At 44.8% G+C, this 18,587-nt stretch overlaps 1 protein-coding gene across 2 annotated transcripts in view; it reads left to right on the forward strand.

The window, feature by feature from the left end:
* LOC135215584 (uncharacterized) overlaps positions 1 to 18,587 on the forward strand; it is a 237,011-nt gene that overhangs the window by 148,786 nt on the left and 69,638 nt on the right. For both annotated transcript variants that reach the window (XM_064250453.1, XM_064250454.1), the window contains one exon: positions 16,247 to 16,328. In XM_064250453.1, coding sequence (XP_064106523.1) covers positions 16,247 to 16,328 — 82 coding nt within the window. The remainder of the gene's footprint in view (positions 1 to 16,246; positions 16,329 to 18,587) is intronic.

Here is an 18,587-nt window from a genome sequence, read left to right on the forward strand (position 1 = left end):
AACAAATTCGAAATCTCTAGCACAATATTTAGATTTATGGTGAATTTAATAAAAAAAACTTTCCTTCCCTCCACACGCGGATTCTCCGCTGCAAATCTCCGAAATGCATATGTCGCATTCTCGTTATATTTGCTCCATTTCATATTAGGCATTTCATAGAGTTTTATATATGAAAATATGCGCAATTTCATGTAAAATACAACAAAAAATAATTGAAGGTTGTAGCTTTTCTCTTTTTTGAAATATTTGCATATAAAAAAATATATAAAAAAAATTCGATATTTGGTCAACTTTAACTCGTCCGAAATGGTATAAAACTGCAATTGTAAGCTAAAACTCTTACAGTCTCTAGAACAATATTTAGATTTATGGTGAATTTTTTAAAAAAACATTTTTTTACGTCCACGTGTTACGAATTCATGCATCATTTTGTGATAATATTTTCTCTGTGTTGCTTTGATCGTTTTACAATGTGTTATATACCAAAATGATTGCAATTTAGTGTACAATACAACGAAAAAAAATTAACTCGTTAGCCTTAACCATCTTGATCACAGCGCAATTTGAATACAATTATATATGAAATTTTGTTTTTGCGCTATCATACATCGCATTATTTATATATGATAATGATATTTTTTTTCATTTCTGATGGTTGCATACTAAACTTCAGGCAATGACAAAAAAGGAGCCAAAAATGAACTCTTAATCTTGAAAACTAAGAGTGCTGTGATTTTTTGAAAAAAAAAAAATTTCGGCTTTGGCGCTCACTCCGAGACCACCTCGACATAGGGGAGACGAATTTTATTATACCCCTTCAGTGTAAGAGGGTTAAGCATACCCCTAGACAGGGCTAAATTTAATGATGGCCAATTAAAAAAAATCAATGGAAAGAGGAAGATATGCATATGCACATGGTATCAAAAAAGTTCTAAAAAAATTTATGTACCTTCCATGGGAAGTTGAAAAAGTTTCTGTACCTTCCATGGGAAAGTGAAAAAATTTCTGTACTTTCCATAGGAATTTGAAAGTTAATCTTTCCAACTAAGGCAGTCGTGAAAAATATCCTAATTTTGCCAAGTTATAAATTTTTTTTAAAATAATTTTTTTATTTTGTAAAATTATGTTTTATACATTCAACTTCCCTGTCAGGTATATACTTACCTATAGACTCCGTCGTCCCTGACAGAAATTCGAATTTCGTGGCACACGCTACAGGTAGGTAAGTCAGGTGATCTACCGTCCTGCCGCTGGGTGGCAGGAATAGGAACCATTACCTTCTAGAACCAGATTTTCTCTGTCGCCGTATTGTAAACATATGTTTGCGGTACCTCCTGACTTGATTTTCGTGTTTCATCGCCATCGATCTTCTGGGCTGTCTTTTGCAGGGAAGTACTGGGTCTTTGGCTCGGCATACGCTTTTATTAACTTTTACTTTTTAATGAATTTGGCTTCGAAAATTTCGAAGAATATATGACGTGTAACTACCGAAATTGTCGGGAGACACTCACATAGTTTGCAAGAAAGAGAAATATTAATATTTATTCATTAATACGTGTAATAAATGTTAGAATTGATTGAGGAAATATACTGACTTTCTACTTTAGGGAATCAGAAAAGAATATAACTAGATACGCTTCCTTTAGAAGTTTTATTGGCTACTCGTACTAACGAGCAGTTAGAGTATTAACAGTACTAGTAGTGTTGCATCCTCATCACCTTACTTCACAGAAACTTCAAATTCATAATTGCAATTTGAAGACAAGGGATGTAGCTCAAAATGCGAGCTATTAAAAGGTAAGAAGTGATTACAGTGTTCCCCATTGCAGTGAAGGGTGCGTCTGATCGGCTCTGTCTCGCTTCCAGGTCTAGACCTCTTCCAAACTCACAAGCCCAGAGGAGAAGGAATGTCAAAAGCCGCACGGAGGTTTCAGAGAATCCCCACCGGTCAGGCGTCCCCTCGGCAGATTCTGTAGAACGTCCCAGACTGCCAAGCTCGCCATTGGAAAGGCGTCCTAAAATAGTGGAGGGTACGTCCGATCGGCTCTGTCTCGCTCTCAGGCCTAGACCTCTTCCAAACTCACAAGCCCAGAGGAGAAGGAATGTCGAAAGCCTCACGGAGGTTTCAGAGAATCCCCACCAGTCGGGCGTCCCCTCGGCAGGTTCTGTAGTAGCGTCCCAGACTGCCAAGGATAGCCGTTGGAAAGGCTATTCTTCATCGAAAGGAAAAAAAAAGGGTGGAGTTCTGACAAGCTATCGAGACCTTCTAAAAGATCGTGAAAATCTCCAGCTTGGGATTCTAGCCCGGAAAGTTTTCCGGAGGACTATCCACCTGAGAAGAAGAAAAAGAGATTTATTCATCAAATCCTCCTTCCCCTAGATCGGATACGGAGAAAGAAGACGCCGCTACGAAGATCCTAAGAGAAATGCAACAACAGATATCTTCGTTAATGGGAGTTTTGAAGAAGGATCCTCCCAGGAGAAAGGATCACTTCCTTCCCGGTAAGAAATCCCGTCCGATAGAAGTCTTTGACAGCTCGGACGAGGCGCCTGCCAGACGCAAAACGCCGACAAGGCGAGAGGATTCTAAAGAAAGGCGCAAAGCGCCTGAAACTCCTACTAGGCGCAAAGCGCCTGAAGTGCCTGAAACGAGGCGCGAAGTGCCTGAAACTAGGCGTAAAGCTCCTGAAGCGCCTGAAACTAGGCGCAAAGCGCCTGAAGCGCCTGAAACTAGGCGAAAAGCGCCTGAAGCTAGGCGCAAAGCGCCTGAGCCTCCTTCCAAGCGCCTGGCGCCTGAAGCACCTACCAACCACCAAGTGTCAACCAGGCGCAAGGTTCCAACCAAGCGCCAGGAGCCAGGGTCCAGGCGCTATGAACCAGGATCTTCATCGGAAATGGAGTTAGAGGCGGACCGAGAGGCTCCTCTGTGCGAAAGGTGAAAGACATTCGAGACCTTCTCCTGATAGGGACGGGAGTTGTCGCACAGGTGGCCGTCGCCCTTGTCAGGATAGTCTTAATGCAAGTAAAGGCAAGAGCAAGATCGGCCTTCTCCTGGCGGGGACTCAAGATGTCGCACAGGCGGCCGTAGCCCTTGTCAGGTTAGAGTCGGTACTGCTAAAAGCCCTTCACCTTACGAAAGGAGGCGCTCTCCTCCGGTTGCTCATTCTTCTCCCAACTTGATGGACAGGAAATGGAAGATAGATCGGAATTGGAAACCAATAACGGAATTGGAAGCCAGTACGGGGGCAGGTCTCTCAGTTTATAAGACCTTAGCGACCTTTTTTATTGAGAGAATTAGTTCATTACTAGTAAGAGGATATTAAAATCATCCTGCTTCTAAAAATAATGCAACCAACCATTTACAGAAAGTGGCAATCGTTTGGAAATTAAACAAGATTCATACGAGCTCTCATTCATTGATTAGAGGCTCTTCCAGATAATAGAGGCGTAGAATACGGCCTTATCTCCAAGAGAATAAAAGCTTGAGAGATTCTCTTCGATCCTCGGTTTTCATTTGCGATCTCTTTCGACTAATACTAATTCAGGTTTATTGACGAAAAGAACGAAGAGAGTAAGATTTCCATTCTCTCTCTGCATCGGAGAGGAAAGAATGTAGTAAGAAGATTTGGTGTATACGACTACTGAATGACAAGTCATATACGCATACCATAGTTGCCTTTGTGGTTCGCTACGGAATTATCTATATCCTTACAGGATTTTCCTAGTAAGGACTTCGCTTAAAAGGTTTGTTACGACAATACCTACTCATTTCAGTATTTAACAAAGGTTGTTTGGCTTAAATATGCATTATTGACAGCTTCCTTAGGCTCGAGAATAATTTGATTTTATTCGTTCATTGAATGGAGTAACTGGCAACTCAGGAAGAATGCAGTGAGGCAGTGAACGAGACGGCTGTCATTGTAAGCCAATACAGTACCATCCAGTTCTCGGTCATGAGCAGTTGGTTACATCTCTCTCTCCTACGGGATCGAATGGTTAACCGTATATTCCCCCTACAATCGTGGACTTAGCCTCGAATTGAGGGGATATATAGGCAAACATAAATAACATGGTATTCATTTTGCTAAGGAGTTTTCAATAAAAATATCCCTTGTAACCTTGTGGTAATGTTTACCGCAATGTAACAGGATTATAGGAATGAGACAACATTATGAATTTAACGCAGTAGAGCTATATATATTATTTGATGCTCTCATGCTTACAGAAGCAAAATAATGGACTTGCTAACTTTTCGATATAGCGAGTTATTAATCTAAGAGTCCAGTAGCCTCTCGGACAGCAGGCTCGGTAACGGCAAGATTCGTTCCTGATTTTGTTACCCGTCTAATCGGAAAGGGGTCGCTTACAAGGAACGATGAAATGATTTATTTTAATCACTTAGGCCAATTCCATGACTCTCTCATATCGCAAGGAGCATCGAGAATCTCTTTTTTCGCCCCTGTTCGCGTTAACAAAAGAGAACCTATTTGGAAAACAGACACGGAACGTAACGATCCTTAAGAGGTTCGACGCAAGATTTTGCACGTTCGTGAGAACCTTCTCGATCGACGATAATAACTGTTAACGTATGTCTAACATTTATTGGAAAGAGTTGTGAGAACCTGCGGAAAGTCTTCTTCATAGATCTCTTCACAAGGTAGAAGACAAACAGGCTTCTTATAGACTGCTTCCTTTTCCTCGAACCAAGAGAGGTAGCAATATACGCCATCTTTAATTTAAAAAGGGGAATAAACTTTAGTCTTTTTCCCCCTAGTTATAAATTCTTAACAGATATTAAGATAAATGGGCGTCAAAGGAAGAGAGGATGAATGCCTCATTTTGGCCTTAGAGAGGTTGGATTCACAGAGGTCATGTTCTTCTCTCAGCATGTTTCGGAAGGCTTTTCCAAGAGAGTCTGGATATTCTATCAGAATCTATTATAAATAGACCTGAAAAACCTCTCCACTCTGAGTCTGTCTGCGTGCAGACTGACCAGAAGTAAACATGAATAAGAGGATTTTTCAAGGTAAAGGACGAGAGTCATGCAAAAGGCATAGAATTGCTGCAGATCGTGCTAGATGGAATGGGGAAACTGTCCTCTTCTGATACCTGTGTGAACCACATAGCAGTCTTTCTTCCCTTTCAGGGGGAAGAATCACCATTGTATTTCTGGGCTCAGCTCGTGTCGGCCTATGAAAGGATCCTTAATATCATTCTTTCTAGGTAAAATTAATCTAAAATTACCAGAGAAAAACAAAATTAAGAAAATGTCAGTAAAACTGACTCGCTCACTCTTAAAAAGAAGTGTCGGTATGGTAATAGGGGCGAGTGGGAATCACTACCACGAGACATTCACCAATTAGAACTTCCAATCAGAATCCCCTTAAGAGAGAGCTGATACCAACGGGCGATGCAGCCGCTACTACTACTACTAGAGGACGCCACGGACAGCAGCGCCCCTAGCGTACATCCTTAATAATTAGCGCTAGCGTCCAGACGCATTATTTTTCTGTGCTGTGCTTATTTCGGGATTTATCCTATTCTTCACCATGGAACGCTCTGCAATTGCAACGGCTAAGTTAAGTAACTCATAAGTAATGTTTTGCTACATTTTTATCTTCCGGGTACCAGTATTTTCCTCCTAATAGGTCATATACGGTTTCCCGGTTGTCTCGTGGTGGCGCCATGCTGCCTCGTTAAGAATTCCCGGTCCTCCATACTGGGACTTCTTATACTTATGGGCTTACTATATTACGTTCATTGTCTTTTACATCGAGTTTTAGCTAGTTTAGCCCCCCTACCATCTCTCTTAGTTTGGTATTTAGGGCTATTATTATTATTCCTGCCCAGCATCCCGGCTCTTGCTCTTCATCGGCTATCGCTGGCTCCGAGTAGGCTCTGTTTCTTGGAACAGTCTGCCTCCTCCTGGGCTTCTTCTCTTTTACTAAAGTGTCTTTTCCATCTTTTCGATGTAAAAATATATATTATATTTAGGGTGTTAGGCTAGCCTAGGTGCATGTTCCTTGTATTGGTACAGCCTGGTTCACGTGCCCTCCCACGGTTGTGTTTGCTCGCGGCCTAGGCCACTTGCGGTCACGTGTTCCATCGCACCCTTACCCTGCCCCTGCCCTCCTACCTGGTATAGGGAGGTGCTGGGGGACCCCTTGGTTGTCTTGACAACCTCAGTCGCCTTCTCTCTCCCTCTCTGAGGTGGCCAGGGGTTCCTCCCAGCGGGGGGTATAGGGCGACCACTCATGAGGTACCGGGTCTCCGAGCGGGTAGTCGGTGAGGCGGGGAGGAGTAGGCCATCCCCCCCCTCTCTCTATCCCGCCGTGTTACGCCGAGACCTTCCTCCCCCCCTCCCCAGTTGCTCAGCCACCTTCCCTCGCTATAACGAAAGGAGCCTTCCGTCGCAGCCGGGGCACCTTTGGTTATAGATTACTGGCTCCGCCAGCGGGCGGGGTGGGCGCTACTAGTGGTCGGTTGCTTGCCTACTATATCCTTACATCTCTCCCCCGCTACCGGAAGGGAGCTTGCTTCTTACCCGGGCACTCTTCTAGTAGACGGGTGGAGAAAGGTTTGTTATTATTGTTATTTTAAGGATATACCCTAATTTACGATGAATTGTTTAATTTTATTATTTTTATATCTACCATCCCCGCCATTTTCCGTCGTGGTTTCCATTTACCACCACTCCTGGTTGGTTTCTTTTTGTGTCCCCGCCATCAGCGGAGCTATAGCCTAGGACACCCAACCAACCCTGTTACCACACGTATTATGGCGGGGCTCTGGTTTAATCTAACTTTATCGCTCCGGCACCAGCGGAGCAACTGTTAGGCTGTAAGTGTTTTCCTGATACTCATGTATCTTTCCACTTACAGGCTACCAACTGTCAGGTCCCGGCGTGCAACGCCGACGTTGTAACACCCCCTGCGGCCGTGACGATGAGTGCAGGTCTCATGCCCCTTGTGCCACGTCATTTAACGAGATGATCGTCTGGCACCCAGAAGCCTGCGCCATCTGCTACGACCTAGTCGGTCAGCTGGGAGATGGGGTAAGTCCATTATAGGCTTCCTTATCATTTTACTAACAACTCTTAGTCATAAGTTTGTTAACCCCGTTCCGCCATTAGAAGCTCATCTCGCCTTTTCTTTCAGGCTACTGGTGTGAGGGAGGTCGCCCTCGCTACTCTGAAAGCGTGGGTGGGCGGCTTCGGGAAGAACGCCGCCAAAGGCCAGCCGTACATCCTGGACAAGAAGCTGGCCGTCCAGATCTTCCCTGCGGGCAAGTCAACTGGGTACGTTGACCCCTTGTCCGCAGCCCCTCTAATAGCCTCCATCCAGCAAGATCTCCAGCAATCTTTTGGGGTCGTAGCTTCCCAGGAGTCGGTCCCGGACGTCGCTGCCCTGGACCTAAACATCGAGCCCATGGCGGTAGGGACGGAGGATTTGTTGGTTGAGGTAGGTGTGTCGGGCGCCCAAGGTCTTTCCTTGGGTGCTCCTGGATCTTCTCCTGTCCCTTCTTCGAGCGCTTCTTTCCAAGGCTTTGTGGGATCTGAGATCCCTACCCGCTCTCCCGCTCTCTCTGTACCCTCAAAGGTGAAGGGACAGAGAGAACCGAAGACTCTAGCTAAGACAACTTCTAGGAAGTCGTCTTCGTCTTCTTCGGCTAGGAAGTCTTCGACTTCCTACGCCGACGCGGTGAAAGCCAAGCCGAGTTCTTCTCACTCGAATAGCTCTAGAAGCAAGGCTTCTAAGGAGAAGGCTCGCGCTCCCGCCGAGCCAATGCCTTCTCCTGCCTCCACCGCTTCCACTCCGGCAACGCCGGTGGGAGGAGCAGGACCTAGCACCTTTGATCCCACTGCTTTCTCAGCAGTGGTGATGCAACAGGTGGGGGAGTTGGTTGGCTCGCAAGTCTCCGCCCTGGGGACGAGATTTGAGCAGATGTTCGCACAACTGTCGAGCACTCTGTCTCAATCAGGCCAGTCCATACAAGATCTCTCTAACAGGGTTAGAGAGAATGAGGACCGAGTAGCTGGGCTCTCTCAGGTCCCTCTTCCAGTCTCCCCAGTGCCAAGCACTGGCATTCTCCAACTCCCGCCATACGACTCTCTGCCAGCTTTCTCCATGGAGAATCCATGGAGAGTAGCTGCCTACGCTCCTTTTAAGGATGGGCATGACTATCCCGGAGTGTGGAACTCGGAGGATTGAGGACTTCGAGTTTTACCCTCCGGGTCTGACGCAGCCTTTCATCGGTTATGCTAGGCTGACTGTAATGGCACTTACTAGAGAAGACAAGATCTCTAGAGAGTCTGTCCTATACAGTAGGGATCATGCCCAGCGGGAATGGGTTCACTGCCTTGAGGACTGGGAGTGCACGAACACTAAGCTCCAGGCCTATAAGAGTCCTTTTACTATTTTCGCGACGGAAGAGGAGGCTTCTCTTCCGTTCGCCACGAAAATAGTAGAGAAGACCCTTCAGGCAGTCCTCAAGGATGAGCCCCATGCACAGTTGAGGGAGGCGGAGTCTACTTCTCCGCTCTTCCCGGCTTTCGGAGAATTGTGGGAGAACTTGCCAGCTACGTTCACGCTTGGTAAGCTCAAACCGGACTGCGCCATGGACCAGTTCGGCGAGAAGCTGCCAAGGCTGCCTGATTCCCTGATTCAGGCAGAGTTCGACGCGCGAACCTGGTTTGGCAGGTCCCTCAATTCTCTTATAATAACGGAAATGGCTGCTCTCTCATATGCGACGGAACCGCTGTTTAAGATCTTGGCAAAATCCCAGTTTCAGACGGTCCTAACAGATGCTTTCGACTTCTTCCAAGCTAGGAGGAATTTGCCGAAAGCACGTTCTGCAGGAGTGCACTATTAGGACGAGCCTAATAGACTCTTGGCTTCTAGCATGTGGGAGCGGATCTCTTCCCAGAGTCCGCTGTTAATGAAGTGCACCACGAGGCTGCTAGGCTCAACCAGAGCCCTTAGAGCTAGGTGGGGTATTTCGTCAAAGAGGAAACAAGAATCCGTCCCCACTGCTGGTAAGAAACCAAAGAAGGCTGGTAAGAGGTTCCAGCCGTATCAGAAACACCAGCAACAGCAGCAATTTGTGCAGGCCGTCCCGGTTACCCAACAGGGACAACCTGCTAGTTCGAAACAGAACCAGCCCATCCTCCTTTGTCTCCTCAATCACAGCCGTCGACCTCCTACGCAATCTCGCCGGCCTTCAACCCTACATATGAGGCTCAAGGCTACAAACAACCGAGAGGTAGGGCGAGAGGTTACTTTCGCCAGCGTGGCGCAGGAAGGGCGACAAGGAGCAGGCAGTTCAGAGGAGGGCGTGGTGGTCAACCGCCCATCAACAATGAGGTCCCCAGGTAGGAGGGAGGCTGTTCCTCTTCCGCCACAGGTGGGGTTCAGCAATTGGGCACAGAGCATAGTGTCCAAAGGATTGGGTTGGAGTTGGATCAAAGATCCGCCTCCAATCAAATCATTCCACCAAATACCATCAGAGGAATTGACAGATTACGCGGAGGAACTCCTTCAGAAAGGAGCTATTGCGAGAGTCAAGCATCTAAAATTTCAAGGTCGCTTATTCAGCGTGCCAAAAGAAAGGCTCAACAAAAAGAAGGGTATCTTAGACTTGTCAAAGCTAAACTCTTTCATTCGTTGCGACAAGTTCAAGATGCTTACCCACTCGCAAGTAAGGACCTTACTTCCGCGTGGAGCCGTCACATGCTCCATCGATCTTACAGACGCATACTATCATATCCCTATAGCCAGGCACTTCCGCCCATTCCTCTAGGTTTCAGGCTAGGAAATCAGACATTCTCATTCAAAGTGATGCCCTTCGGTCTGAATGTAGCCCCAGGTATTCACGAAAATGGCAGAAGTGGTTGTACAGCAATTGAGAACTCAGGGAATCATGGTAGCAGCATACCTCGACGATTGGTTGATCTGGGCACCAACCGTCGAGGAATTCTCCGAAGCCACCCCAAATAAAACGGTAGTTCACTTTCTGGAACATCTGGGGTTCCAGATAAACAAAACGAAATCCAGACTTACCCCGGAGTCTCGTTTTCAGTGGCTGGGAATCCAATGGGATTTGTCTTCCCACAATCTGTCAATTCCAGTGGCCAAACGGAAAGAAATAGCGAAATCTGTCAGGCAATTTCTCAAATGCAAACAAACATCAAGGAGAAACCAGGAGAGAATCCTAGGGTCCCTTCAGTTTGCTTCGGTAACAGATATCCTCCTGAAAGCAAGGCTAAAAGATTTAAATCGAATTTGGCGATCGAGAGCAAACACCAAATCTCGAGACAAGTTGTCAGTAATCCCACAGATCCTCCGCAATCAACTCCGTCCATGGTCAAAAGTAAAGAACTTAGCCAAGAAGGTACCCCTTCAATATCCCTTCCAGTGTTAACCATTCACACGGATGCCTCCCTGTCCGGGTGGGGGGGATACTCTCAGTTCAAACAGGTTCAGGGGACTTGGTCAGTTCAATTTCGCCAGCTTCACATAAACGTTCTGGAAGCAATGGCTGTATTTCTTACCTTGAAGAGACTGCTTCCCCCGAAGAAGTCTCATCTAAGGCTAGTTTTGGACAGTGCAGTGGTAGTTCATTGCATCAACAGAGGAGGGTCCAAATCCAAGCATGTGAATCATGTCATGATAGCCATCTTTGCCCTAGCAAACAAACACAAATGGCATCTGTCTGCCACTCACCTGGCAGGGGTAAGAAAATGTGATAGCAGACGCTCTGTCCCGGTCAGTTCCTCTGGAATCAGAATGGTCTCTAGACGACGGGTCTATTCCAGTGGATAAGCCTGAGAGTCCCAGGTCTCCAAGTGGATCTCTTCGCCTCACAAGCGAACCACAAGCTCCCTTGCTATGTGGCCCCCAACCTGGACCCTCTGGCTTATGCCACGGACGCCCTGTCGTTGGATTGGAATCAGTGGGGAAAAAAAATTTATGTTTTTCCTCCAGTGAATCTTCTCTTGAAAGTCCTAAGCAAACTAAGGTCTTTCAAAGGGATAGTAGCTCTGATTGCACCGGAACTGGCCAAGAGCAACTGGTATCCTCTTCTTCTGGAATTGGGCCTCCGACCTCAACGGATCCCCAATCCCAAGCTATCACAATCAGTACAAATGAGGACTGTGTTCGCTTCCTCAGGAATTCTCCAGACCCTAACTTTATGGACTTCATGAAGTTTGCGGCTAATAAAGATGCTAATATTGATCCACAGAATATTCTCTTCCTAGAATCAGATAAGAGAGAGTCAACCATTAGACAATATGACTCAGCTGTTAAAAAATTAGCATCTTTCCTGAAAGAATCGAACACTACAACCATGACAGTTAATCTAGCTATATCCTTTTTCAGATCCTTGTTTGAAAAAGGTTTAGCAGCTAGCACTATTACCACTCATAAATCGGCTTTGAAGAAGATCTTTCAAGTAGGTTTTCAGATAGATCTGACTGAATCTTATTTCACGTCTATCCCTAAAGCCTGTGCTAGACTTAGACCTTCTCAAAGGCCTACTGCAGTTTCATGGTTCTTAAATGATGTCCTCAAACTAGCTTCAGATACTGACAACTCGTCTTGTACATTCATAATGCTCCTGAGAAAGACATTATTCTTATTAAGCCTAGCTTCAGGAGCTAGAATTTCAGAACTGTCGGCTCTATCCAGGGATGCGGGTCATGTGGAATTCCTCCCATCAGGAGAAGTTCTACTTGCTCCGGATCGTAGCTTTTTAGCCAAAAATGAGGATCCTCTTGCAAGGTGGACCCCTTGGAAAGTTATCCCACTTCCCCAGGATCCTTCTCTCTGCCCAGTATCAACTCTTAGAGCCTTTCTATCTCGTACTTCATCAAGATCCTCAGGTGCTCTCTTCATGAGAGAAAAAAGGTGGTACTTTGTCAGTAAAAGGTATTAGGCAACAAATCCTTTACTTCATTAAACAAGCCATCCTGATTCATTCCCAAAAGCACATGAAATCAGGGGAGTAGCCACCTCAATTAATTACTTTCAACATATGAACTTTGAGGATCTTAAAAAGTATACTGGATGGAAATCCCCGACAGTCTTTAAACGTCATTATCTAAAGTCCTTGGAATCTTTAAAATTTTCAGCAGTAGCAGCGGGAAACATTGTTTCCCCTGATACTGTATAGTAGTCGTAGTACAGATCCAGGTCTCCTTTCTACCTACATCATCCAACATGCCTCACCCTATCGCCATGCTGCTCGGATATCCTAGCCTTAGCTGCTGAATCATAATAGTGGATTGTCCCTTATTTTTTTGCTAGGGACATCCACACTTGTTACTGATGGTGTACTTCAGTGTACCTACCCTTATTTTTTAATGCTAGGGGTAAGGACACAATGTGTTTGGTATATTTTGTAAATAATTTTCAAGTAAAATCCCTTTTGTTATATTACACTGCATCATTGTATTTTACTGTGATTACTGTTTTTTAAGTACTTTAAATTACTAACGTTCTGTTATATTACTGTTTAGAATAAGTTAGTTTAAGTACTTAGTTTGTATGCTGTAATTGATTTACTTATATTATATCCATCATTTTACAACTGCTTTTCATTTGTCCCTTTTTCCCATCTTGTCTGTTTCTCTGGTACTCTTTCATAGGCCGACACGAGCTGAGCCCAGAAAAGGGATTTTGACGAAGGAAAAATCTATTTCTGGGTGATTGGCTCGTGTCGCCCTATGAAACCCACCCTATATTGTTTTCCCCCCCCATGCAGGACAAGATGTTTTTAGATTAAGGATGTCCGCTAGGGGCGCTGCTGTCCGTGGCGTCCTCTAGTAGTAGTAGTAGCGGCTGCATCGCCCGTTGGTATCAGCTCTCTCTTAAGGGGATTCTGATTGGAAGTTCTAATTGGTGAATGTCTCGTGGTAGTGATTCCCACTCGCCCCTATTACCATACCGACACTTCTTTTTAAGAGTGAGCGAGTCAGTTTTACTGACATTTTCTTAATTTTGTTTTTCTCTGGTAATTTTAGATTAATTTTACCTAGAAAGAATGATATTAAGGATCCTTTCATAGGGCGACACGAGCCAATCACCCAGAAATAGATTTTTCCTTCGTCAAAATCCCTTTTTTCTGCTATCAATGAACGCAGTAAAAGGCTATGCTCTGTCTCTACAAGGAGAATTAGAGATAGCAGAGAATTAAGATCTTCGGGATCTTATACGATACCTCTATACAACAAGAGTAGGATATCATGTACTTTGAATGGGATCCTATTTTGGGCCTCAGATTCCGTGTTCCGTCAAGATGGAACTGCTCCTCATCAAACTTCTTTGAGAAATTTTTTTGAGGGAATTTTTTGTTTCTCTTGGTCCTAAACGACCAAGAAGACAAGTTAATTTTTGTGCATTGGAATCTCGAATCAGATTCTATGGAGACTCGGCAATGGGTTCTTGCCAGCGTAGTATGTCTGGCAAAAGAACTAAAACCCTCTATTCCTGACTCAACGCTTTCAGATAGAGGTTTCGTTGTCCAGGCAGGGTACTTACGTTTTCATCTACACAAGAAGAAATGGTTTATACGTTTGCCTAAAGAGTCTTTGGAATGCGATGAGGGCTCGAAATGCTTCCCAGAAAGTGTTCAGAGGGATACTATAAAGAGCTAGAAATCAGGAGCCCTCCCAATTTCAGCTCGGAGTCTCCTTCAACTTCCAGGCTCCTTACCTTCCTTCAAGCAAGGATAGGGAAGATTCTGCTACGAGAAACCTCATCAACATGTAAGAAGAGATCTCGTTAGCAATGGAAGTATTCAAGAAGGATCCTCCTCGGAGCAAGACTCTTATCTCTCGTACTGTTAGATTTCCTATCGTCTACTGGATGTAGCTGACTACAATCACCTCCCCTTGCCGGAGAGGCCAAAAGCTCAAAGTGGAAGAATTTCTTCTACCCTTCTCCAGTCTCCTGATAAACTATTGTGGATGTTCAGGACTTTCGGACAATGTAGCGCCAGCCAAGGCGCCAAATGCCAAAGCAGACGTAAAAAACGCCAGAGGCAGACAGTCCCAAGAAACACTGTCATTGACCGATGAGGAGAAAGAACGAGCCTGCAACCTGGCGCAGATGCGCTAGAGGCGAATAATTCGGACAGATAAGAGTGTCCGATGTGGACATCGCCAGACATCCCTGAGACTCTAACAAGCTCGAAGCTCCAGCAAAGTGGGGAGGAGCCAGCCAGGCGCCAGCCAGGCGCAAGCCAGGCTCTAGGCTTCATCCAGAAGAGATCCATTTCAAATGAAGCCCTGGTCTTCTTTGAAACAAGTGTGATCGCTTAAGCACTTCATGAGTAACTTGATGATTCCTTCAAACAGCTGAGAATTAAAAGCGCTTGAAGTGCGAGCTTTTATGAATTTTTGTTCGTTCCATAACAATATGTCGTGAAGGACATATTAGCTGTAACTTACGGGAGATGCAACTCTGTGTTGACTTCCATTTGCACGAAGGAGGTCAAGTTAACCTACGAGAGATCCTTCTCTCTTGGTTATATGTGTTTACGGATACGTTGCTGGGATAGGGAGCCGACACTGATCCTTAACTAAGTGAGTTAATTTTTATTTAACATAGTGTTTTTTCTTTGGGTTGTTTGAAAGGAGTTTGGGGATAGCTCTTTTCAAACTAAGCACAGACCCTCGTGTTAGGATCAGGTGATCGGGATTGGTGTTGTGCTCCTTAATTATGCCACTAGGCATAGGTGTATTGTCATGTAAGTGGATAAGACCCCATTGACAAATGACCATCAGATTATGTCGAGTAAGAGGATAAGACCCCATTGACAGATCTACAAGAACTCTTAGCCATAGGTCACATCCTCGCTGAGGCTCTTGAGACGAAGCAGACTACTAGCAATAGCTAGGAAGTCGACCCTTCGTCTAAACACATAGGAACCAAGGTTTTATTTATTTATTACCTACAATGTATGTTGTTTACCTGTCTAATAAGTAAATAGCTGTCTCTTACCCACCACCGATGGGTGCTAATCAGCTAAGTATATATCTGACAGGGAAGTTGAATGTATAAAAATGTTATTGTCATGATACAATAAAGTTTTATACATACTTACCTGGCAGATATATACGATAAATGGCCCACCCAGCCTCCCCGCAGGGGACAGGTGGAAGAGAAAATCTGGTTCTAGAGGGTAATGGTTCCTATTCCTGCCACCCAGTGGCAGGACGGTAGATCACCTGACCTACCTACCTGTAGCGTGTGCCGCGAAATTCGAATTTCTGTTGGGGACAACGGAGTCTATAGCTAAGTATATATCTGGCAGGTAAGTATGTATAAAACTTTATTGTATCATGACAATAACATATTTCAGCTCACACAGTATCATAATAAATAAGAACTAAAATCAGTAACAAATTCTGAGTATATTTATTGTAAAATATTTACAATATCTTTGTATGGGAATGGTGGACAACATTCCCCAAAAACATCTCAAGGCAAACTGATCTTCGTCTCCTGTACCATTATCTATTGTACAACATTGCCATAAGAGTTGCCATGATTTATTTATTGCCCATGGAAGTAATCTGAACAATTTTTCTACAAAATTTGTTCAAATTGTGTTGTGAGAAATGTTGATCATCAAAGGAAATACTTGGAATTTCCCTTAAAGCTATAAGTACTTGTCATCATTTGACGACGCTCACTCACAAAGGGTTAATTTACCCCTTTTGTTCTTTTGAGTGGAAGGAAATTAAAGTAGTACTAGGATCATTAGCAATGAACATTAGTAATGCATTAAGGCTGGTCAGTTCTGATAACTGATTAATGGTGCCTCTGTTAGGTATGTATCAGTGCCAATATGTACTCTCTGTCCCAAATTTTCAGCGATTTTCAGAGTTTGACTAGCCTCATAAAAATGGATCGCGATAACCGAGGCCGTCAATAACCGGGGACTGCCTGTGTATTGGTTTGTACGTATATGAACAGCTGAAATTACTTTTTTTTTTTTTAACAAAAGTGACTGTATAAATCTGGAACATTGTTTTGAAAGAACTTTCTGTAACACCTCCCAAACTGACTGTAATCAGGCTTGTCAGTGACAGCAAGAATTAAGTTTTAAATTGGGAGTGATGGTAAAGAAAGTGAAATAACATCATAGTATTTAAAATGTGAATGTTCAGTTATTTTCTGCATGATAAAAAGTTCATAATTCCTTGATTATAGCTAATTAGTTTATTTGTTTTTTCATGTAGACTTTGAATTGTGTTGTGGACTTTAACCGACGGTACATCGAGGTCGATGATGAACTCGTCTCCATCATCACAGATATTGAGGGTAAGCAAGTTATTGCTGTGAGTAATATTTGATAGAAATATGGGCATGCAGTTGCTAATTCTAATGTATTCCAACACTCAAGAAGGCACTTTGATCACATTGGTAATGTATGTATGGCTGCTTATTATTATGTATATACTATACATATATCATGTATTTCCACAATACTAATACAATTCTTGAAATTTTACCTAGGTTTTTTTGATAGAGGAAGATAAATTAGCTCTTTTAAACTAGTATATGTAAATTACTGGTAGTGAACCAGAGATGTGTTTCAGGTTAAAGTTGGTTGTCTCACTACCTAGCAAATATACTTCTAACTTGAGGTAGAGCTAAATTTTTATTGAAACTTTATCATTTTTCTTTATAAAAGCTGAAGCAGAACACATGTCTTACCCATTTTTTAAATTTTCCTTCCTTCTTATTTCTATCACTATTTTTGTTATCATGCTTATTTCCCATTTGTATATTCACTTGTGTGACACTTGCAAATTGACAGATTTGCGTGTACATATATTGATTTTGATAAACGTGTCCACAAAATTCCCTATTTGTTCCTACACCATATACAAACCTTCTATCCTTTACTTAGGATAGATTGCAGCTCAGCTGAAACTACGGGCTAATACATTCTTTTATATACCGAGGTAGTAACTACCAGGCCGGTAGTTACCTGTCTGGCGGTGGGGAAGCACCGCCTCCCCACCAGCTCACTGAGTCATCACTTTGATTACAGCCGGCAGCGAGGAAAGACCTCTCTCTTTTGCTCTCGCTGGCTTGCTGAAATTATTCATGACATTCTTTTTCTCTTTCTAGCTGAATGTGAGTATGTCTGACAATATGGTTATGCATTCCTGCCCTGGTGTCCCGGACCATAGGTGTGGGACTTTATGAGCAGGATTGATAGAGACCCTCACTCCCTTTGTCCTTCTTGCGGGGGGCATTCCTGTACATCGGAATCCCACTGTGAGGAGTGTTGTACCTGGTCGCCTGCCCAGTGGGTTGAGTATTGCCAGTGGCGTAGTAAGAAGAAGAAGAGAGATTCTCCGCTTTCGAGTTCTTCCTCAAAAACTAAACGACCCAGACCTTCTGCTTCCTCTTCAGGGATTTGTCCTTCGGGACCTTCGGTGTCTCACTCCTCCGGGAGAAAAGCACATAAGAGCAACAATTCAACTCCTGGCCAGCCTTTGAAAGAGCGAGACCTGCTCGTTTCCCCTGGATGAGCCTTGTTTTTCAGTAAGTGTTGACGACGCCCTTCGTGTTTTGTGGCCTTCGTTGGGACTTCCTGGCCTGCCGTCGAAGGAGAGACTTTTGTTGTCACTCTCCTCTGGGGCTGCGTCTTCCTCCTTAGTCTTGGAGGGGTCGGCCTCATCCTCCCGTGCTGTTAAGGAAGATGCCCTTCCCTCTGCAGCGCAGCCCCTAGAGCCCTCCCCTGCGGAGGCTCTTTTGGACGCTGACCAGGTCCGTCCTCTTGTCTGGCCGCCCTCTTGTCTGCCCGCCCTCGGGAACGCGGACCCTGCAGCTTCGCCTTGTCCCTGGATGAGGTCTTCAGACTCCTCCTGACACGCCTTCTTCAAGAGCCAGCAGTGACTCTCGGAGAGGTAGTAAAGACTCCTCTCAGAGATGTGCTGACGTGGCCACTCCTTCGAGAACCACCAGATCTTCACACGTAAACTCCTTGGCTTTGTGCGATGCTACAGCACGCACAAAGGAGCATTCATTGGATTTACTATCCTCCACAGTGCACGATGCTACGGCACGCACAAAGGAGAATTCGTTGGATTTACTCTCCTCCACAATGAGCGATGCTACGGTACGCGCACAGGAGGCTTCGCTAATTGAATGCTCCCCTGAAATGCATGATGCTGCGGCACGCGCACAGGAGCCTTCATTAGAGAAAGGTCACAGAGAAACTGTCTCTCCCTCTCGGGGACAACGCGCCCCCACCTTCTACACCGCAGCGAGAACTACTTCCTGATGCGCACGATTCATTTGCGTGCCATGTTACTCCTCGACAGTGCGCTCCGACAGCACGTGTGATTGCACATGCGTCCTTTAGACAGCGCTCACCTGTAACGCGTGTTACCCAACGCGCTGCTTCACCGCTGCCTCAGCAACAGAGTAAGCGCTCACCAAGACGCGCTACTGCCTGTGTGCACCAACGCTCTTCGCCAAACCGTTTTTCTAAACTCCAGCAGGCACTCTCGGTCTCCAGTAACGCCCCAGACACGCTCCTTCTTTGGAACGCTTTTCTTCGTT

This window comes from Macrobrachium nipponense, chromosome 5 (assembly GCF_015104395.2).
Source record: "Macrobrachium nipponense isolate FS-2020 chromosome 5, ASM1510439v2, whole genome shotgun sequence".
Taxonomy (NCBI): Eukaryota; Metazoa; Arthropoda; class Malacostraca; order Decapoda; family Palaemonidae; genus Macrobrachium; species Macrobrachium nipponense.